Here is a 24,089-nt window from a genome sequence, read left to right as displayed (position 1 = left end):
AAAATACATGAAAGTCCTTTTTACAGGCTCTCTGACGACTTGGAAAATTTACTTATTAATTCTCAATTCAGCAACGCAATCGTTGTGGTAAAAGGTATAGAATACCCTGTTTATAAAGGTATTCTAGCTGCTCGAAGTCCCGTTTTTGAAGTAATGTTCCGAGAAGATAACCACATGATAGAGAACACAACAAATGTTGTCGAGATTTCGGACTTTAGTCCAGAAGTTATTGAAGAAATGTTACTTTTTATTTATACCGGAAAGACCAAAAAATTGGAAAAATTGGCTTACGAATTGCTACCCGCAGCAGATAAGTATGAATTGGAAGAATTGATGGAAATTTGCGAATATACGTTATTTAAGCAGTTGTCGAAAGATAATGTGATCAATATTTTAATACTGGCTCATATAGTCTATATTCTATACCCTAAAAAGTGCTCTAGAAATCGACTTTTTTTTAAACCTCTTGGGGACTGAAAAGTTTTATATTTTATGGGTATTCACGACCACCCTCGTTCCAAAAATGCAATGTTCCCAACCCTAAGTATGTGGCTCACCCCTTGGGGGGCTCCCGAAAGTCGCCAGTAAATACTTTTCGGGGACTATGGGAACATTATATTTTTGAAAAGAGCATATACCACTGATTAAAAAAATAAAATGTTCCCACCCCTCCGACCATGGGATGAGGTACCACCCCCCTAGAGGGGGTGTGAAAATCCGTCTTGTGGTATGTATTTTCATAATTTTTGAGTTGAATATGTATTATCGTATTGTTATAGTTGAAAAACAATCAATACCCCTTTCTCCCCCACCCTTGAAGAGGGTCCACCCCCCCCTGAAAATTTGAAATGCGTATATTTCCTGATGTAATCCACTTATCTGAGTGAAAATTTTTTTGTTAGGTAGCAATTAATGCCTAGAATTTGAGAAGCAATTTTTCCACTCACCCTCACCTCGCACTCACGTCTCAGCTCTTTACTCAATTAATTTTGAACACACAACTTTGCCTGTAATTCAGTTATTTTCACGCGGTTTTCACTGTTAACCTTCAAGTTGAACTTGGAATACAAAAAAAACCACTCACCTCATCCTTTGTACTCCTGTTTAATCCTCTCCCCTCTATCACTTAAAAATTGGGTACCCATTTTACTCAAATAATTGGGAACACACAACTTTAGTTGTAATTCAGTTATTTTCACGCGGTTTTCTCTGTTAACCTTCAAGTTGAACTTGTAATACAAAAAAAACCACTCACCTCATCCTTTGTACTCCTGTTTAATCCTCTCCCCTCTATCACTTCAAAATTACGTACCCATTTTTGTTGGTATTTTCAATGGTTTTAACTTTTTTCTATACTGAAATTTTTCATAGTAAGATACTCTTGTAGTTATGAAATAATGATCACTAATATCACTTTACTTGGTCTACACAGTTTGACCCCAAAGCTTCCTCCTGCTTCCCTCCTTCCCTCTTCATAAAATTGATATAAATTTTCAAAAAAACGAGTTTTGTTTTTTCTCGCAACATTATTAGCAGTATGTCTATGTATGAAGCAAGTGAAATATATGAGAAGGTAGGAAGGTACCTAACTGCCTACATCTCAGCTATATTATAGTACTTCAATAATGTTGGAAATACGCTTTTAAGAGGGTCGATTACCTACGAATTATTTGCCATATCTTAGATATGGCAAATAATTCGTAGGTAATCGACCCTCTTAAAAGCGTATTTCCAACATTATTGAAGTACTATAATATAGCTGAGATGTAGGCAGTTAGGTACCTTCCTACCTTCTCATATATTTCACTTGCTTCATACATAGACATACTGCTAATAATGTTGCGAGAAAAAACAAAACTCGTTTTTTTGAAAATTTATATCAATTTTATGAAGAGGGAAGGAGGGAAGCAGGAGGAAGCTTTGTGGTCAAACTGTGTAGACCAAGTAAAGTGATATTAGTGATCATTATTTCATAACTACAAGAGTATCTTACTATGAAAAATTTCAGTATAGAAAAAAGTTAAAACCATTGAAAATACCAACAAAAATGGGTACGTAATTTTGAAGTGATAGAGGGGAGAGGATTAAACAGGAGTACAAAGGATGAGGTGAGTGGTTTTTTTTGTATTACAAGTTCAACTTGAAGGTTAACAGAGAAAACCGCGTGAAAATAACTGAATTACAACTAAAGTTGTGTGTTCCCAATTATTTGAGTAAAATGGGTACCCAATTTTTAAGTGATAGAGGGGAGAGGATTAAACAGGAGTACAAAGGATGAGGTGAGTGGTTTTTTTTGTATTCCAAGTTCAACTTGAAGGTTAACAGTGAAAACCGCGTGAAAATAACTGAATTACAGGCAAAGTTGTGTGTTCAAAATTAATTGAGTAAAGAGCTGAGACGTGAGTGCGAGGTGAGGGTGAGTGGAAAAATTGCTTCTCAAATTCTAGGCATTAATTGCTACCTAACAAAAAAATTTTCACTCAGATAAGTGGATTACATCAGGAAATATACGCATTTCAAATTTTCAGGGGGGGGTGGACCCTCTTCAAGGGTGGGGGAGAAAGGGGTATTGATTGTTTTTCAACTATAACAATACGATAATACATATTCAACTCAAAAATTATGAAAATACATACCACAAGACGGATTTTCACACCCCCTCTAGGGGGGTGGTACCTCATCCCATGGTCGGAGGGGTGGGAACATTTTATTTTTTTAATCAGTGGTATATGCTCTTTTCAAAAATATAATGTTCCCATAGTCCCCGAAAAGTATTTACTGGCGACTTTCGGGAGCCCCCCAAGGGGTGAGCCACATACTTAGGGTTGGGAACATTGCATTTTTGGAACGAGGGTGGTCGTGAATACCCATAAAATATAAAACTTTTCAGTCCCCAGACCGAAAATTTTTTTTGGTCACTTTTTGGCTCATAGAATATAGACTAATACTCATAACGCGCATTGCCTCAAAGCAGAAGCGCTTCAATTTATAAAATCGCATTCGCGTTCCGCAGATCTCAAAGACACTGAAATTTGGGAAGTTTTAACCTCATATCGTGATTTGACGAAGGATGTGCTTGCTGTTCTTCTTGACAAATGAAGACTAATATCATGTAGAATTAGGCTAGTATCATTTTTTTTACCAGTTTTTTAATTTTTATATTATCGTATCTAGTGCTTTCATATGCAGATGCACATATTATTACATACATATCTATCTACTCAAGTATTGATATCCATTGAAAAAAATAGAGTAAAAAACGCATTGTTTGTCTTTAGTTGCGTAATCATTTTATTCGTAATTCAATTTATTAGTACGGGCTTAAGCCATGTTTACTTGAACGTTTTTTCAATGTAAGTGGGTGTACCTATTATTCAGAATTAAAAATGATTAATGTTGAATGTTTTTTTTTTTTTTTTGTAATTTTTGCATTTAATTTTAATTTTTTGTTTTCAAAGAAAAAAAAAGACTGTTAGGTTTGCTCTCCAAAGAAAGTTTTAAATCATGGATAGGTAGGGTTTTCCCTCAAGTTAACTCAATGTTTAGAATTCCACAGTCTGACAAAATATAATGTTTTGTATGTACTCATATTACAATTTTTTGTCACCTATTTTTTTTACGTTAAAAATTTTCTAGTTACTTCTTTGGTTCCTTTTTCACGCTTTTTTGGTTACCAAAGTTACTTTTTTAAAGAAAAATTTGCGTACAATCCCTACATAATAATAGAAAATCAACAATATTTTGAGATTGACTCCAAGTTTTCCAAAGTCACGTCATGCGGGTCAGCGTTTTTGAATGTCTGACATGACATAATTCACTTTTTAGCATTTTTTTCTCAAAATTTTGTGCCAACTTAATTTATCCAACATTTCATCTTGTATAGATTTTTATTACAGTAAATTTTTAAAAGGTGATTTTATTAAATAGAAATGTTTTTCCAAAATTGAAGAAAAATCGCCCACTATAACTTAAAAATTTACAATAGAGCAAGATAATTAAAAAATTAAGTCCTGGAAACATTTTAAATTTTAAAGAAAACAGATGAAAAAAATAAGTAACGTTAAACTCGGACTAGACTTATGAAATTTTCCCTTTTTTTCTTTCTTTTTTTTTAATTGTTGGGTTCATTCTCGTATTTTATACTTTCGAAAGAAAAAATTACAAAGAAAAATGATGGTGGAACCGATTTTTCAAAAAAAAAAATCATGTTTTTGTTACTTAACTTTTTTTTAAATTTTAAAAATGCGTCCATCGACTGCATTAAATAAATTTTTCTCGCATTTTCCGAACGTTGAGTTGACATTATTGACACAATTTGGTGAACATCCTACCACCATTCACAGCATAATTGTGGCTCCTCGACCCAATTTCCAGGCGGACACATCACGTGAGTTTTTTCTTTTTTGATCAACATTTTTCATAAGGTACCTAGCTACTAACTCATCATCAAAAATAGGTATGTTGATCAAAAAAACTCACTCTTGAGAGGTGTCCGCCAGGAAAACGGCTCAATAGTGGATGAAATCCTTTGAATACTCGTAGATCGAAGATAAGCACCAACTCGATTTTTAGATGCTTAAATCGATTCCCATTCCTTCTGGAGAAGTTATAGAATTCTGAATAAATCGAAAATTGCGCTGGAAGGACCAGAATGGCTCGAAATGGCGAAATATGGATTTAGAGGAGGGAGGGAGTTGGTTTCGAACAAGATACAATAATTCGTGCAAATTTCTAAACTTTCCCAACAAACAGGAATGTTTCGATTATTTGAATTTTTTTCCTTACGCAAACTTCTGGTCAAAAAACTCACTCGAGGTGTCCGCTTGGAAATCGGTTTGAACAAGGATAAGTCCTGTAAACAGGTCGAGTATAAGCCACGACTCGATTTATAGCTTCTTAAATTAATTTCTACGACTTCTGGAGAAATTCTGAAAAATTGGAGAAATCAAAGTTGCGTTGGAGACTCCAGAATGGCTAAAAATGGTGAAAATATTCGATGAATTTTCATCATTTTTACTTAACTTAACAAGAGTGCATTTTTTTTGTAAACCATGGGTCACCAAAAATGATAAGTTTTGAATTTTCAAAATTTGAATAAAATCGAAAAATTAATTTGAGCAGCGGATTGAAATTTTGATTATGAGGGTTTCAGTTTCAGGCCATCCTCTTTCCAAAAATCTTGGTTCAATTCAAACCAGAGGAGGACAGCTCAAAAGGTTCCCTTGTGGGGAACCCTAACCCTTTTGCCAAGTTCTCTGGATAGGCCTCGTCGTTTGTTTCCATTTTATGTCGATTTTTAATTTTTTTTTGTCTGGCACTTCGGTAACAAAAATTCGAAAATTAGCCATTGAATTAACCAAATTTGATTGGCTAAAGCTAGTCAAATCTCAAATGTCTTAAGCTTTTTGCTCATCGGCTAGCTAACAGCTGAAGCTGATTGCCGAACACGCAAAAATCGCTTGGCTAACAGCTAATGGCTAGCTAAGCAGACCGGTTTTGATAAGGTATCATCATCAAACTAGAACCCTATTTTTTACATCAAACATGGACATGGGATCGATCGTAAGTATAACCATTTTGATTGTAGTAGGTAATAAAATGCACTCAATCAAAGATCGCATCCATAACCTTTTGGCCTTATGATTGACAATTTTGAGTTTTATTATTTACGATTAAGTTCATGAGTTGAGTAGGGTCAAGTTAATGGTAAAGTTCACAGCCTTGGCCCTACAGCTACATTTTCTATTTCCTGTAGGCCTACAAATGTGACGCGGTGAGCGATACCATACCATATGTCGGCAAAAATTTTTTTCGTTTTATTGTGGTTTCTGGTAGTGTTTTTCTTCCTCTTTTCAATGGTGCAAACAGATTTTCAAAATATTAAAATCTGACAAATTTTCAAAACTTCAAAGTTGCGTATTTTTTGAAATTCAAAAACCAAAATTCTGAGAAAAACGTGTTTGAAAGTTTGGGTTATTTTTGTAACATTTTTAAATTTTTTTTTTTTTTTTTTTTTGATTTTCTTCATCTTTCAATGGTTTTACATCATATTTTTTTTTTTTTTTTTTGACATTTTTTTATGAAAAGCACTTTTGTAAAACCGGTTTTTCACCACTAAAACGACGTGTTTGAGATCGGTGGGTACATCCATTCCAAAGTATAGGCTTCATAGTATATGAATCGACAAAAAAAATGTTTTTGATATTTTCTGACTTTTTCCATGAAAACGCGATTATCTCAAAAAAAAAGTTTTCCGACATATGGTATGGTATCGCTCACCGCGTCACAAATAATTAAAAATACTCGATTACTCCATAAGCTTTTAAAGTGCCTATAACCCTCATCCTCATCTCATTCGGCTCTCATTAAAATTAAAAATAGACAGACCCAGTTCAGTATCAATTACGTATCAATACGAAAATACCCGAGTTCGGGAATTTCATCGATCCCCGATCGTCAGCACTGTTTCCGTTATGACGACGTTCTATTCCCATAAATGGAATAGTGGCATTGGCATAAGCAATCGAATTTGAATTTCGTTCTAATGTAGTAATTAATAATCATATAGGATTGTTTTGAATAGTTTTCGCAGATGAAATTTACTCTCGTATTTATCTTTCGTTTAATGGGGAGTGTTACATCTCATTGACATTTGAAATGGTCACCGAAGCCGAGAAAATCTCGTAGATAACAAAGATATCAACACAAATTAACGCTATTAAATTAAAGTAAGTACTAAAATGTATCGATATTGTGTGAATAATAATTTCGTAATTTTTCCATAGGCTACATACTAACACTTATGTGATTCGGTATTCGTATTCCGTATGCCCATCTGTTATCTACGAAGAAATTTTTTACGCGGAGTTGAATTTATAGAGAGACAAAATTTTAGTATTTTGACGAATGAATTTAGTACTAGATAACTCAATATTATTTGACGCAAAGAGCAATCAGCTACGATAATTGAACACATTCTTATAAAATTAGCAGTACTTGGGATCGCGGTGATAATTTCTCATTTACGTAGGTAGACCATCTATGAATGAGTCGATTTCACGGGAAAATTTGTATGGAAATTTTGCGTCTAAAATAAATTCTTATCGCGAACAGTGAAAGCAACAGGTCTGTTTTAGATAAAATGAGCAATGAGCTATGCAGCTATGATAGATGAGTCACTCTTTACCTCATTACATTGTTCTTGGGGAATGTTGTACTGTTTCATCTCTGAATTATTTTAGCTTTATTGAGAAACACTCTGAAAGTGTAGTTTTGATTTTTTTTTTTCGTGAAGTTAATATTAAGTATTTTGTTTGTTTACAGTGATTGTTGAAAGAAGTGAAGTTGAATTGACTGACGTTGGATTATAACCAAATAAACATTTATCGAGGTAATAACTTCCGCACTTACGCATACTAGTCCAGCAGAATTGCTAATTTTAAATTTTAATCGACTCATATTGGTCAAAATGTATTTTTCTGAGGACGCTGAATTCAAATTTCAGGGTCGATTCGCGTTTAAACTCGAATTTTAGCTACGTGAGGAGGGGTTCGAGTTCGAAATGTTTGAAAAAATCGTCCAATATGTCGAAATCTTTGTTTCTGAGAACGCTGAAGTCGAATTTTTGGGCAATTTTATTTTTCAAATTCAAAATTGGACTCGAAAGAGGGACTCAAATTCGAAATTTTTGAAAAAACCGACCATATATGTCAAAATTTCAATTTTTGAGGACGCTGAATTTAAAATGTTGGCTTTAATGTTGAACTCAAATTCGTTCGATGGAGGATGTGAGACCAAAATTTTGAAAAAATTGACTAAAAAACAAACAAAACTTCAATTTTGACGATATGTTTGTTGAGTTGGTGGTCTGCCCAAAATTTAACTTTTTGGAAATTTTCGTCAAAAAAGTAGACTTTTTGAACATTTTTGCAAAAAAACATTAGTTTTCTGGCAATTTTGACTTTTGACAGAACATTGGACTTTTCTGATTCGTATTTTACTCAAAAAAAAACCAGCACTTTTTGGACAGCTTGAGGCAAAAATTAATATTTTTGGATGTTTTTGGGAGAATTAGGACTGTTTTTTTACAACTTTGGTACATTTTGGCAATTTTGATGACAAAAAAAAAAAATGTCATGCAAAAAAAATAACTTTTTGTTTTTTTTTTGACAAAAAACAAGACATTATTTCAGTAATTTTGACAAAAATCAAACCTAAAAAAAGGAAAAAATTAGAACAAAATCGGGTTGGGGCTTTCATCGAACCCTATTCGACAATAAATTGGTGTAATGATTTTGCAATTATTATAAACACTCTTTTAAAAAAATAAAAACTAAAAATTTTAGCAAAAAAAGGACGTTGTAGCAATTTTTGACAAATATCAAAACTTTTTGGAAATTTTGGGAACAAATGAAACTCTTTACATAATTTCAAAAAAAGTTATGACATCTTGACAATTTTGGCAAAAATTGAACTTCTTCGATCATTTTGACAAAAAATGGAATTTTTGCAAATATTAAGCAAAAAATTTGACTTTATTTGACTATTTTGGAAAAATACAGAATTTCTTGGACATCTAAGGCAAGAAGCAATACTTTTGAGATGTTTTTGGGGGAAAAAAGGAATTTCTCAAAAAATTTTGTGAAAATGAGACTTTCTGAAAGTTTTGATAAGAAAATTGAAACAATTTGGCAACTCAGCCAAAAAAATTAGACTGTAACACAATTTTGAAAAAATCTAGACATCTTGGCAATTTTGACAAAAATTAGAACTTTTCCCCTAAATATAAAAAAAAATAAAACTTTATCCCTGGCCAATTTTTTTCAAAAATTTTGATTTTTCCTCTTCCTTGGAGCCAGACTTTTTGAAAATTTTGGCAAAAGAGAGACTTTCTGAAAGTTTTGATAAGAAAATTGAAACAATTTGGCAACTTTGACAAAAAAATCGGACTGTAGCACAATTTTGAAAAAAAATCTAGACATCTTGACAATTTTGGCAAAAGATGACTTCTTTTTTGGCAATTTTGACAAAAATTGGAACTTTTTAACAAAATTATAGATACATATAAAAAAAAATTTATTCCAGGCCAATTTTTTTTTCAAAAATTTTGATTTTTACCCCCTTCCTTGTAGCTAGATTTCTTGAAAATTTTGGCAAAAGAGATAAACGTTCTGAAAGTTTTGATAAGAAAATTGAAACAAAACAATTTGGCAACATTGACAAAAAATTAGACTGTTACACAATTTTGAAAAAATCTAGACATCTTGACAATTTTGGCAAAAGATGACTTCTTTTTTGGCAATTTTGACAAAAATTGGAACTTTTTAACAAAATTATAGATACATATAAAAAAAAATTTATTCCAGGCCAATTTTTTTTTCAAAAATTTTGATTTTTACCCCCTTCCTTGTAGCTAGATTTCTTGAAAATTTTGGCAAAAGAGATAAACGTTCTGAAAGTTTTGATAAGAAAATTGAAACAAAACAATTTGGCAACATTGACAAAAAATTAGACTGTTACACAATTTTGAAAAAATCTAGACTTCTTGACAATTTTGGAAAAAATAATTTTTTTGGCAATTTTGAAAAAAATTGGAACTTTTTCCCAAAATAAAAAAAAATAAAACTTTATCCCAGGTCAATTTTTTTCAAAAATTTTGATTTTTACCCCCTTCCTTGGAGCCAGACTTTTTGAAAATCTTGGCAAAAGAGATAAACTTTCTGAAAGTTTTGATAAGAAAATTGAAACAATCTGACAACATTTACAAAAAATTAGACTGTAGCACAATTTTGAAAAAAATCTAGACATCTTGACAATTTTGGCAAAAGATGACTTTTTTTTGGCAATTTTGACAAAAATTGGAACTTTCTGACAAAATATGAAAAAAGTAAAACTTATTCCTGGCCATTTTTTTTCAAAAATTTTGATTTTTACCCCCTCCTTCGGGGCCAATTTTGAGTTTGTGAGTCAATTGAACCAAAAATTTGAATTCAGTGTCCTCAAAAACGTAGATTTCAACACATTAGACGATTTTTTTCGAAAATTTCGAATTTGAGCCCCTCTCTACGAGTCCAAAGTTGAGTTTAGAAGAAAAATTGAAATCAAAAAGTTTTTTGATATCAATTTTCGAATTAAACGTCTATTTTTGACTACAGAGAATGCTCATTCAAATTTTGAATGTGAAATCAAAATTTTCATGTGTACGTGTTTGATGAAATTATAGAACGTATTTTTAGCTTTCAGCTCTATTTCATATGTACTGATATTAGTTTACCTAGAATAAGATGCTATTTTCGTTCAATTCGAGATAATTCGTTCCATCTAATTAATTCACCCATCAATTTTTTTTTTACAGATATCAAATTCGAACAAAATGGCAACAATATCACTACGAGTCAACATCGTAGACGCAGACGTCACAAAAACCTTGCAATTCGATCCTTCCATAACAGTACAAGATGCCTGCGTAGTAATCCGTGACAAAATCCTGGAAGCTGGTCGAGGAGGAGCCAAAGACTACGGTTTATTTTTAGCCGACGAAGATACCAAAAAGGGTGTCTGGCTCGAACCAGGACGTAATCTAGAATACTACATTCTTCGTAACGGAGACCTGGTCGAATACCGTAGAAAAATCCGCACTTTGAAAGTTCAAATGCTGGATGGTTCAGTGAAAACAATGATGATCGACGACAGCCAACCGGTGGCTAATTTAATGGTGGTAATTTGCACCAAATTGGGTATCACAAACCACGACGAATACGGTTTGATTAGAGAAACCGTAGAAGAAGAGGTAGATAATAGTAAAATGTCGTTATACGGTACGTTGACTCTGAGACGTAAACGAGGCGAAGACAAAGATCGAGATTTTAAAATGGAACAGCTTCGTAAAAAGCTGAAAACCGACGACGAGTTGAATTGGATCGATGTATCTAAAACTTTACGAGAACAAGGTATCAACGAAGGCGAACCTGTACTTCTACGTAGGAAATTCTTCTTCTCGGATGGCAACATCGATTCTCACGATCCGGTACAGTTGAATTTACTGTACGTTCAAGCTCGAGATGCTATCTTAGACGGTACTCATCCTGTAACCGAAGAACTAGCTTGTCAATTGGCTGGTATTCAGGTACATATACAATTCGGTAATCATAACGAGGCGAAACATAAAGCCCCCTTTTTAGACGACTTGAAAGAATTCCTTCCGCAGTCTTACATCAAAGTGAGAAACATCGAGAAGAAAATTCTCCTCGAACACAAGAAGCATTTCGATTTGAGCGAACTCGATGCCAAAGTTCTATACACGAAAACGTGCAGATCGCTGCCAACTTTCGGTGTAACTTTTTTCTTGGTCAAGGAGAAAATGAAGGGAAAAAATAAACTAGTACCGAGGTTATTGGGCGTCAATAAAGATTCGATTCTACGTCTAGATGAAAAAACTAAAGAAATACTGCAAACTTGGCCTTTAACTACGGTTCGTCGCTGGGGCCCTTCGCCCAACACGTTCACATTGGATTTTGGGGACTATTCGGATCAGTACTATTCGGTGCAGACCAAAGAAGCCGAACAAATCGCTCAGATTATCTCGGGTTACATCGATATAATCTTGAAGAGGAAACGAGCCAAGGACCATTTCGGTATCGAGGGAGATGAAGGATCAACTATGGTTGAAGAAACGGTGTCGCCTTCTAAGGCTAGCATATTTCAGCAAGAAAAAACCACCAAGACGAACAAAGTGAATACCGAATCTGTAGCTAAACCGGCCATTATGCGAGCTGGTGTCGAAGGATCTAAGCCATATGGCACTGGGCATGTGGGATCTGCCCAATATACCACTATTAGCGGTCAAATAACTGTCGGACATGCACCGGTTAGTATGAAAGATGTGATAATTCTATTATTATTTTTTTCAATTTGGTAAATGATAATGACTCTTTGCTCTCTTGGGACGACCATATTCACTTTACATGAACGTATCTTTGATTATCAAAAATACGTATGCATTTGAAATGGGGCAATTGAATACATTTAAGCTTAAGTAATAATGATGTTTCTGAAAAATGCAGAAAAATTTCCAAAAGAATTGCCCACATAGGTAAAGGTACCTATAAATAAATAATGAAAACTCAAAGTGTCGACAGTGAGAAAAAAACAGTTTTTTTGCACGCACTTGATTTTTTAAAAAAAAGTTTACAATTTAAAAAAAACAAAAATTTTAATAATTTTGAAAAAATTAAAATTTTTACAATTTGAAAAAAATCAAAATTTTTGAAATTTTAAAAAACATCAAAATTTTTGCAATTTTGAAAAAAAATAAAATTTTTACAATTTTAAAAAAATTAAAATGTTTACAATTTTGAAAAAAATCAAAATCTTTACAATTTTGAAAAAAACAAAATTTTTGCAATTTTGAAAAAAAAACAAGATTTTTACAATATGAAGAGTGATATTCCAAAACTCGCTTTGTCCATTTTTATCAAAGTTGGGTTTTCAATGGTACCTGGTAGATGAAGTATTAACTCACATTCCTACATCATCAACTTACCAAAATGAGGTGTTAAACTCACCTAAATAGCCAATTCACTAAAATTTAAAAAAAAATAATGTTCCAAAACGCGCTTTGTCCATTTTTATTGAAATTTTTTTCAGCAGTATTTAGTGGATGAAATGTATACCTACACTCCTACCTCATAAATCCACCCAAATAAAGTGCTAAACTCGCCTAAAAAGCCAATTTACCCGTTTAAAGGGAAACTGTTTTTCCTCTCTCCTGAAAAGTTGTGAAAATGGACAAAGCGAGTTTTGGAATATCACTCTTCATATTTAAAAAGAAATTGAAATTTTTACAATTTAAAAAAAAATTAAAATGTTTACAATTTTGAAAAAAATCAAAATCTTTATAATTTTGAAAAACACAAAATTTTTGCAATTTTGAAAGAAATTAAAACTTTTACAATTTTAAAAAGAATTAAAAATTAAAATTTTTACATTTAAAAAAAAAAAGTATTTCATACAAATTTTTAAAAAAGTGACTTTTTTGTATCATTAATGAAAAAAAAAAGATTTTTGCCAAACAAGTTCATAATTATATTCAATCTTGAGGGGAAAACAACAAATTTTGAAAACAGCATGATTTAAAACACAATTCTAACACAAAAAGACTTATTTGAGAATTTTAACAAAAAACAAAATTTTTTGGAATTCAAGCAAAAGAACAGAATTCTGTTACAATTTTTGGCAACAAATAAGACTTGTTTCAAATCTGAAAAAAACCGAGTTTTTTTCATGATTGAAAAATCGAATACTTTTCATAATTTTGATTAAAAAAATGAGACCTCCTTCAGCATCTTTGAAAACAAATAGGACATTTTTGCAATTATTTTAACAAAAAAACAAGTTTTTATTCAATTTTTGAAAGAAACAAGAAAAAAATTCAGAATCAGCATGACTTTTTGTAATTTTAAATTGAAAAACGTGATTTTGGCACAAAAAGATTTTTTTGACAATTTTGACAACAAAAATAGGACGTTTTTTAAAATCAATTTTGACAAGGAAACTGATTTTTATGCAATTTTGATTTTTCAAATTTTTGCAATTTTGGCAGAAAATGAGACTTTTTTTTAACTTGGACAAAAAATTTGGTTTTAGGCAATTTTGAAAAAAAAAACAATAATGTTCTTAAAGTTTGGAAAAATGAATATTTTTTACAATTTTGAAAAAAAAAAATAAAACCTGGAAGAAAACAAAAAAAAGTTTTAGAGAAAGCAGGATTTTTTGGAATTTGAAAACTACAATTTTGGCAAGAAAAGGCATTTTGACAATGTTGGCAAAAAACAAACCCTTTTTACAATTTTTGCAAAAAAGTGGGATTTTTTTATAAACTTTGATTTAATAAAACAGGGTCTTATGCAATTTTGAAAAATAAAACCAAGAGTTTTTTTCAAGTTTAAAAAACATTTGTCGATAATTTTTTACAATTTTGGCAAAAAGTGACTTTTTTTGCAACTTTGGCAAAAAAATACAACTTTTTTGCAATTTTGACAAATTTTGAAAAAACCAGTGTTATTTAATTTTTGAAAAAATGAGTATTTTGTACAATTTTGCCAAAAAATATATCTTTTTTTCTCATGCTGACAAGAAAAAAAAAGAGTTTTATGCATTTTTGAAAAATAAAACCAAGAGTTTTTTTCAAGTTTGAAAAAAATATTTTTTGCATTTTTGACATAACTTCACAAGAGGGAGAGGTAGGGCATGGTTTTTTTTCAGTTTTGACAAAGAAGACTGTCAATTTTGACTGAGAACAGTGACACTTCTTTTGAAAAATTTTGCAATAAGCAGAACCTCTTCTTGACTTTTGAAAAAATAGGACTTTTTTTACTTTGAGAATAAATACAACTTTTTTGTAATTTTGACTAATTTTGAAAAAACGAGGATGGGAAAGTTCTTTTTTTTTGTGAAAAAGGGATGATTTAAAGAAATGCTGATGCAAAAATGAGGTTGGGGGGGCTTTTCGTATAACTTATTTCAGGTTGGATCAAAATCAAAAATAGGAAATATTTTTTCATCAGAGATACAACTTTAGGGGAAAATTCCAACCTTGCCTACAATCCTTGTAGATCCTTTAAAAAATCAATTTTGGAAATTTTCTGTTTTTTTTTTTTTTTTTAATTATTTTTGGAAATTAATATTTTAATCTAGCTAACTCTGTCCATTGGGATTGAAAATAATTCCACTGTTTCTTGTTCCAGGTTGTTACACAGCAAAGTCAAATAGACGAGATTCTAACCGCTCCCCAAAGAGCCCTTCTATCCAAGATCAGTTCTAGTCACGAAACAATCAAAATTGTCGAAACAGAATTACTAGAAGAATACATTATTCACGAGGGAGAGCCCTTGCAATGGACAGAAACCACACTCAAGGATAACAAGCAAAAAATCAGCTCTAAAATCGCCGCCATGAACGCAGCCACGGCTCAAATAATCTCAATGGCGTCCGGAGAAGATGTAAATTACGTAGGAGTAGAAAAAGCCATAAACTCGATTACCACAAACTTACCACAAGTCAGCCAAGGGGTTCGAATGATGGCTGCATTACGTCCTGATGGTCAGCACCTTCTGGATGCCACCAGAACCTTATGCACAGCTTTCACTAACTTGCTGAATACGGTGCAACCGACTTCGACTACGACTACCATTAATAGACAGAGCCTTCTGACCGCTGCTACTCGGGTGGGTGATGCTTCCAGAAGGATGATCACCGAAATCAACGAACAAAGAGACGAAGCCAAAGAAGTACTGCTCGGGTTAGCCGAATCTGTTGCCACTAGTACCGCTATACTTGTCATCAAGGCAAAAAGTGTCGCTTCCAGTGTCGACCGGGAACAACAACAAGCCATAATAAATGCTACCACCAGATGTGCTTTAGCTACATCTCAACTGGTCGCTTGCACCAAAGTCGTCGCATCGACGGTGGAGAATACCAGTTGTCGCGAACAGCTCATTTTGGCTGCTAAAGAAGTCATGAATTCGATGGAAGAACTGGTTTCTGTCAGTAGCTATTCCGTTAATGAAGAAAACAACGGAGTGTTAAGGGAGTTGGTTGGAGCTGTGGCCGAAGTCACCACCACGTTGAACCGTCTCATAACACAAGTGAAAACCTTCAAAAGCACCGCCCATCATTCAATCAAGGAAGAAACCATCTCTGTGACTGAAACATTCCCAGAACCAGCCAAACTGAACGGAGTACATTTCGATCAACAATACAGCACAAGCCCTCCAGTCAAGTATTATACAGCTACCGTGACCACTCAAGTTTCACCACCTGTTGTTCCTGGCAGAGGTATACAAGCTTGCAATAACGCCGCCAGCGCAGTCAGTGGTATTGTTGGAGATCTCGATACCATTATAATGTTTGCTAGTGCCGGTGCTCTTCATGCCGAAACAGAAAACGAGACTTTCTCCGATCACAGAGAAAATATTCTGAAAACTGCTAAAGCTTTGGTAGAGGGTACCAAAACACTCGTTTCTAGCGCTGCCTCAACTCAGGAACAATTGGCTATTGCTGCTCAGAGCGCTGTTTCTACCATTACTCAACTTGCCGAAGTTGTCAAATATGGAGCTGCTTCTTTGGGATCAGAAAACCCAGAATCTCAGGTTATGCTTTTGAACGCGGTTAAAGATGTTGCCGAAGCTTTAGGCGATCTGATACAGGCCACCAAAGGTGCTTCTGGAAAAAGTGAGTTGATTCTTTTACTTGTTTTTTACTTAGGTACTATAAACCGGAATTATAACTGAAACTAACCACCATAAACCAATAATCAATAAATAACCAAGAATTTTACAAAAATTTGCAACCAAAAATGATTTTTCAAAAAAAAAAAATCAATATTAAAAAGTTATCAAAGTCAACCATAAATTCATAACTCTTGAAAAATGTTGTTTTTTGGATTAAGTACACCCCCCCCCCCCCCAACAATAATTACATTTAAGGGCATGATTTATCTTAACGACAGAAAAGGTGGTTAAGCAACACGCCCGACAAACAAATGAAAGAAATACCTGACAAAAAAGAAATTGAACGACAAAATGTACAGTAAGTATGACACAGAAGTATTGCCCAGTAGCCTTAAATTCCAAGTGGAAAGAGTTAGCGAGATGAATAAAGCGGTGTTGAGAAGTGAAAAATAAGGGCTATCAAAAGCGACCTTGAAAATTTCAGGCCCATGCTCAAGGAGTCCACAAATTGAAAAACTGGTTTGTTCAAGAAATTCAAACTGGTTTTTATGGGCGCAATGCATTCCACACACTAAGGCAACAAAAACTTGATATGAATTTTTTTTGCATTTAGCAACCAGTTTTTGACAATCGCCTAAAAATTGTAGGTAAATAAAAAATCTTGAAACAAACTTCGTAGAACGTGAAAGATTGAAGTATTTTCGCTTATCGAGTTTTGAAACCGGTTCATTAATTTGCAACCAGTTTCTAACAATTACCTAAAAATTGTAGATAGAAAAAAAGCTTGAGGCAAAAGTTGCAGAGCGTGAAAACTTGCACAATTCTGCCCCATCACATTTTCAAAACCGGTTCATATTGGTTTCGCATTTAGCAACCAGTTTTTGACAATCACCTAAAAATTGGAGATAAAGAAAAAAGCTTGAAACAAACGTTGTGGAATGTGAAAAATTGAACTATCATCGCTGATCGGAGTTTGAAACCGGTTTATTAATTTGCAACTACATAGTTATTGAAAATTACCTGAAAATTTGAGACAGAGAATAAAGCTTGAAACAAAAGTTGTGGAGCGTGAAAAGTTACACAATTCTGTCCAATCACATTTTAAAACCGATTCATAATTAGTCCGCGCTTAGCAACCAGTTTTCAACAATGACCTAAAAATCGGTTTATTAATTTGCAACTAGTTATTGCATATTACCTAAAAATTAGAGACAAAGAATAAAGCTTGAAACGAAAGTTGGAGAACGTGAAAAGTTACAAAATGCTGTCCAATCACATTTTGAAACCAGTTCATAATGATTCAGCAACCAGTTTTCAAAACTTACCAAAAGATTTGAGATCGATAAAAAAGCTTGAAATAAGTTGGAGGGCTTCAAAAATTACACAATTTTGTCTAATCACATTCTGAAACTGGTATATTGGTTCGCATTTAGCAACCAGTTTTCAACGATGACCTAAAAATCGGTTTATTAATTTGCAACCAGTTATTGAAAATTACCTAAAAATTTGAGACAAATAATAAAGCTTGAAACGAAGGTTGGGGAGCGTGAAAAGTTACACAATTCTGTCCAATCACATTTTAAAACCGATTCATAATTAGTCCGCGCTTAGCAACCAGTTTTCAACAATGACCTAAAAATCGGTTTATTAATTTGCAACTAGTTATTGCATATTACCTAAAAATTAGAGACAAAGAATAAAGCTTGAAACGAAAGTTGGAGAACGTGAAAAGTTACAAAATGCTGTCCAATCACATTTTGAAACCAGTTCATAATGATTCAGCAACCAGTTTTCAAAACTTACCAAAAGATTTGAGATCGATAAAAAAGCTTGAAATAAGTTGGAGGGCTTCAAAAATTACACAATTTTGTCTAATCACATTCTGAAACTGGTTTATTGGTTCGCATTTAGCAACCAGTTTTCAACGATGACCTAAAAATCGGTTTATTAATTTGCAACCAGTTATTGAAAATTACCTAAAAATTTGAGACAAATAATAAAGCTTGAAACGAAGGTTGGGGAGCGTGAAAAGTTACACAATTCTGTCCAATCACATTTTGAAACCGGTTCATAATCATTTAGCAACCAGTTTTCAAAAATTAGCAAAAAATTTTAGATCGAGAAAAAAGCTTGAAATAAGTTGGAGGGCATGAAAAACTAACTACACAAATTTTGTCTAATCACATTTTGAAACTGGTTTATTGGTTCGCATATAGCAAAATTACCTAAAAATTGGAGATACACAATTCTGTCTAATCACATTTTGAAACCAGTTCATTGGTTCGTAATTCGCATTCAGCAATTCGTTTTTGACATTCACCTAAAAATTGGAGATGGTGAAAAAAATTTGAAACAAAAATTGTAGACCATGAAAAATTGAACTATTTTTGCTGATCGGATTCTTAAACCTGTTCATTAACTTTCCACCAAATGTTGAAAATTATCTAAAAATTGGAGATAGAGAAAAAAGCTTGAAACAAACATTGTAGAGCATGAAAAATTAAACTCTTTTTGCTGATCGGATTTTGAAACCGGTTTATTAATTTTCAACCAGTTATTGAAAATTACTCAAAAATTGGAGATAGAAGATAGAGAGAAAAGCTCTTGTTGAAAATTACCTAAAAATTGGAGATAGAGAAAAAAGCTTGAAACAAACATTGTAGAGCATGAAAAATTAAACTCTTTTTGCTGATCGGATTTTGAAACCGGTTCATTAATTTTCAACCAGTTATTGAAAATTACTCAAAAATTGGAGATAGATGATAGAGAAAAAAGCTCTAGTTGAAAATTACATACCTAAAAATTGGAGATAGAGAAAAAAGCTTGAAACAAAAATTGTAGAGTGTAAAAAATTGAACTATTTTCACTATTTGGATTTTGAAACTGGTTCATCAATTCGCAACCAGCTATCAGAAGTTGACTGGTTGCAAATTGATAACCCAGCTGGTTTCAAAATCCAAATACTGTTTAAAACCAATGGTAGTGACAGACACTGTTTGAAACCAGTGGTAGTGACAGACACCGTTCAAAACCAGTGGTAGTGACAGACACTGTTTAAAACCAGGGGTAGTGACAGACACTGTTTAAAACCAGTGATAGTGACAGACACTGTTTGAAACCAGTGGTAGTGACAGACACTGTTTAAAACCAGGGGTAGTGACAGACACTGTTTGAAACCAGTGATAGTGACAGACACTGTTTGAAACCAGTGGTAGTGACAGACACAGATTAAAACCAGGGGTAGTGACAGACACTGTTTGAAACCAATGGACACAGATTAAAACCTGGGATAGTGACAGACACAGTTTACAACCAGTGGTAGTGACAGACACTGTTTGAAACCAGTGGTAGTGACAGACACTGTTTGAAACCAATGGACACAGATTAAAACCTGGGGTAGTGACAGACACAGTTTACAACCAGTGGTAGTGACAGACACTGTTTAAAACCAGTGGTAGTGACAGACACAGTTTAAAACCAGTAGTAGTGACAGACACTGTTTGAAACCAATGGACACAGATTAAAACCTGGGGTAGTGACAGACACAGTTTAAAACCAATGGTAGTGACAGACACGGTTTAAAACCAGTGGTAGTGACAGACACAGTTTAAAACCAGTGGTAGTGACAGACACTGTTTGAAACCAGTGGTAGTGACAGACACTGTTTACAACCAGTGGTAGTGACAGACACTGTTTACAACCAGTGGTAGTGACAGACACTGTTTACAACCAGTGGTAGTGACAGACACAGTTTAAAACCAGTGGTAGTGACAGACACTGTTTGAAACCAATGGACACAGATTAAAACCTGGGGTAGTGACAGACACAGTTTACAACCAGTGGTAGTGACAGACACTGTTTAAAACCAGTGGTAGTGACAGACACGGTTTAAAACCAGTGGTAGTGACAGACACTGTTTGAAACCAGTGGTAGTGACAGACACAGTTTAAAACCAGTGTTTGAGACAGACACTGTTTAAAACCAGCGGTAGTGACAGAGTCGTTGTGACAGTCACTATTTAAAACCAGTGTTTGTGACAGACACTGTTCAAAACCACAATTTTTCACGCTCTAGGTACAACTTTTGTTTCAAGCTCATTTCTTTATCTTCAATTTTTAGGCATGGTCGACGCTTCTATGTACTTGCTTGAATGGAAATGCAAATTTTGGGAAGAGAAAGTGCCTTGAAAAATTTTGATGCTGTTGCTCGGACATGCAATTCTTGATTGGGAGGTGAAAATAGTCGCACTGACACATTGTCGTTTTCTGGTGTCATTTAAAATTTACACAACCTTATCCTTGTGCACTTATACGAGTAATATTTCCCATTATTCAATTTAATTAATTAATTGGTCAATTTTTTCAATTTTTTCATGCAATTTTCCATCCATTTTCTGTTTGTCCCTTCATTTTTTCATTTCAAAAATTTAAATAATTGAACTCCGATCTGATTTTTGATTTTTGAAATGAGTTAAGTATATTTTTTTCAATTTTATTTTAATTTTTCACTAAATTTCAATGATTTTTGAAAAAAAGAAAAAAATCCCTGAAAATTACAATGTACCTACTTATTAATAAAAATAATTCCAGTCACCACAACCCTGTTATAAACAACAAAACCTTCCACTTCATATACCTAATGATTTGAACTTTCTATTTTTCAGGCATCAGCGACCCGTCAATGTCTTACCTGAAAGAATCAGCCCGAATAATGGTATCAAACTTAACCTCGTTATTGAAAACGGTCAAAGTAGTCGAAGACGAACATCTTCGAGGCACCAGGGCACTAGAATCAACCATCGAAGCAGTCGCTCAAGAAATTCGCGCTCTATCTTCGCCCAGTGTTTCAAACATAGAAGCAACTCCGGAAGAACTAGTCCGGTCTACAAAAGCCATCACGCTAGCTACAGCCAAAGCTGTAGCAGCTGGAAACAGCGGTAAACAAGAAGATTTCATCATCGCTGCAAACATGGGTCGCAAAGCCATCTCCGATATGCTAACCATCTGTAAAAGTCTATCAAACAATACCGAAGACGAAGCTCTGAAAGAAAAAATTATTCGAGTCGGGAAAGACACCGCTACCGAATACCGCCAACTTCTGCAAGTCATCTTGAAAGCTTCGTTACGTTCCGGACAAACTGTAACCGACCCTAAACAAACACTAGCCCAAATATCTCGCCATATAGCCCAATACGTCACCGAACTGGTCTCCGTTGCTGAAATAGTCAAAGGTAAAGACTGGGCTAGCGCCGATGACCCTACAATGATAGCTGAAAACGAACTTCTCGGAGCCGCAGCTTCGATCGACGCAGCCGCTCGTAAATTGGCCAGTTTGAAGCCCCGTAAAAGCGAATTCGAAACGAACGAGTCGTTGAACTTCAACGAAATGATCTTAGAAGCTGCTAAATCAATCGCTGCAGCAACCTCAGCTCTTATCAAAGCAGCTTCGGCCGCTCAACGTGAATTAGTCGATACCGGTAAAGTGAGCAGAACACCTTTGACCACCTCAGACGATGGCCAGTGGTCCGAAGGTCTCATATCAGCCGCCAGATTGGTAGCTGCTGCCACCCACAGTCTGGTCGAATCGGCTAATTCTCTAGTTGAAGGAGTAGGTAGCGAAGAGAAACTCATTTCAGCGGCTAGACAAGTCGCCTCATCCACAGCCCAGCTTCTGGTCGCGTGTAAAGTAAAAGCAGATCCGAGTAGCGATAATACTCGACGACTTCAAGCTGCCAGCAACGCAGTCAAACGAGCCACCGATAATTTAGTGCGCGCTGCTCAGCAGTCCATTCATCACGACGAAGAACGTAGTTTAATATTGAATAAAAAAATGGTCGGTGGAATTGCCCAAGAAATCGATGCCAGATCTGAAATACTAAGAATTGAAAGAGAACTAGAAGAAGCTAGGGGCAGATTGACCGCCATTAGACAAGCCAAAAATAAGCTCAGAGGTGATGGTAGTGTTCACGAGAACGAATCAGATTCTTTCGACTCGTTTTCTAATTAATCGTTGATTATAAAAAAATCGCATTAACTCTTAATACCTATTTTTCTACTCTGATTTTCTAAGTCTTTATTTTTATAGATTTTCAACAAAACAAAAATACTAATCAGTTGGTATTTTATCGAGTTGCCATAACCGTATTATGTCATCATTATTATAAAGCTTTAACTTTATACTTGTATTGTATACGTTTGCGATCAAAATTAATTACCCATGATTTTTTTTTTATTTTATATTCGTAAGCTTTATACACACGTTGGACGTCTTTTTTTTTATTTAGACCTACCTATATTATAATTTTCTTTTCTTTTTTTACCATTATGGTGCCATTTCAAGATGTTTTCATTGATAATCTTTCTATTAGTTACCCCAAGATCGACATTATAGGTATGTCAGTTTTTTATACCTACACTAATTTTGGATGTTGAAATGGATATTTTGGTAATACCTGATTTTTTTAATGTTATTGTTATTCAACTGTTCAATTGAAACGATTTATTATAGGAAATAGAAGTGACAGATTTCCCTTTATAATGTTACGACGAGCTTCTCATTTGTGATATTTTTAGCAGAAATTTAACGTGATACATACCATAATGTTATGTTGTAATATTTATGTCGTTTTAATTAGCCTTGACCTTATACGAGTATATTGAGAGTGGGGACATGGAATTCTCAGTTGATTGCAATGTTCATCTCCAATTATTGACAATTGTGTTGATTTATTTTTCTCCTTTCCAGTTTAATGTGTTCATTAACAAATACCTACCTTATTATTTCCATGACCGAGTACTCAAAAATGAATACATAATGCAAAGCAGTATTATTATTGGGACCACATTCACCGAACTTCTTTGGAGTAAGAAGGGTTTGTCATTCCTTTATTCGTACATCCATTTCCTTGTAATGTTTTAACGCAAGATTTTATTTACAAAATACTTCTCTATGTTTTTATTTTTTACTTTTTTAGCGTAGTATTTTGAATAAAATGTTTTAACCCTAAATGATCGTTATTGAATTATTATTCGAGAGGTTTTTTTATTTTCCAGTCACAAGTCGAGTTTTCTGGCGTTTGGGAGCGATTTCGAGTCTGTACATCCAAAAGGGTATTTTTTTGAGCCTTAAATTTTCAAAAAATTGCTCCCAAAATGATCGAAAAATATTATTTGGCTAACACAACTTTGGGATTCGTATTTTCTAGTCACAAGTCGAGTTCCTCGAAGCATAAGAATGAATTCGAGCCTGAGTATCCAAAAGTTCATCTTTTGGGCCCAACATTTTCAGAAAATGACCCAAAAATGAACTGAGAATGTGATTAGCTGGCTACATTTTTAGGAATCGTATTTTCTAGGCACAAGTCGAGTTTTCTGGAGTTTGGGTGCAATTTCAAAACTATACATTCAAAAAAAATTTTTTTTAGGCCCAAAATTTTCAAAAAAATTCCCCAAAAATGGTCAAAAAATTGGATTTAGCTGCTACAGCTGTAGGAGTCGTAATTTCCAGTCACAAGTCAAGTTTCCTGAAGTTGAACGCGATTTCGAGTCTTTGCATCCAAAACGTCATCTTTTGGGCCAAAAAAATTTCAAAAAATGATCGGAAAATGTGATTGACTAGCTGCAACTTTGAGAATCGTATTTTTTAGTCACAAGATTTAGCCTTAGGAGCGATCTCGAGTGTGTGCATCCGAAAAGTTATTTTAAGGCATGCAATTTTCAAAAAAGGGGGTCGAGAGATGTGATTGGGCACGAGCACCCACAACTTTGGGGATCTCTTTTTCCAATTACAACTCACAAGTCGAATTTTTCGCATCGGTTTCTTGGTGGTTTGGACCCAAATTTGAATCTGTGCATCCAAAAA

The 24,089-nt window shown here is 33.9% G+C and overlaps 1 protein-coding gene across 1 annotated transcript; it reads left to right on the top strand.

Annotated features, from left to right (window-relative positions):
- The first annotated feature begins 6,493 nt into the window (after nt 1–6,493).
- Nucleotides 6,494–23,236, top strand: LOC135849977 (talin-2-like). The gene is made up of 5 exons (XM_065370654.1): nt 6,494–6,728; nt 7,324–7,390; nt 10,355–11,866; nt 14,745–16,230; nt 20,893–23,236. The coding sequence occupies exons 3-5, from the start codon at nt 10,373–10,375 to the stop codon at nt 22,233–22,235; spliced, it is 4,323 nt and encodes a 1,440-aa protein (XP_065226726.1). The 5' UTR covers nt 6,494–6,728; nt 7,324–7,390; nt 10,355–10,372; the 3' UTR covers nt 22,236–23,236.
- The last annotated feature ends 853 nt before the right edge of the window (nt 23,237–24,089 follow it).

Source organism: Planococcus citri, chromosome 1 (genome assembly GCF_950023065.1).
Source record: "Planococcus citri chromosome 1, ihPlaCitr1.1, whole genome shotgun sequence".
NCBI classification, from domain to species: Eukaryota; Metazoa; Arthropoda; class Insecta; order Hemiptera; family Pseudococcidae; genus Planococcus; species Planococcus citri.
Note: the sequence above shows the minus strand (reverse complement) of the source record. Positions and strands in the feature narration are given on the sequence as shown.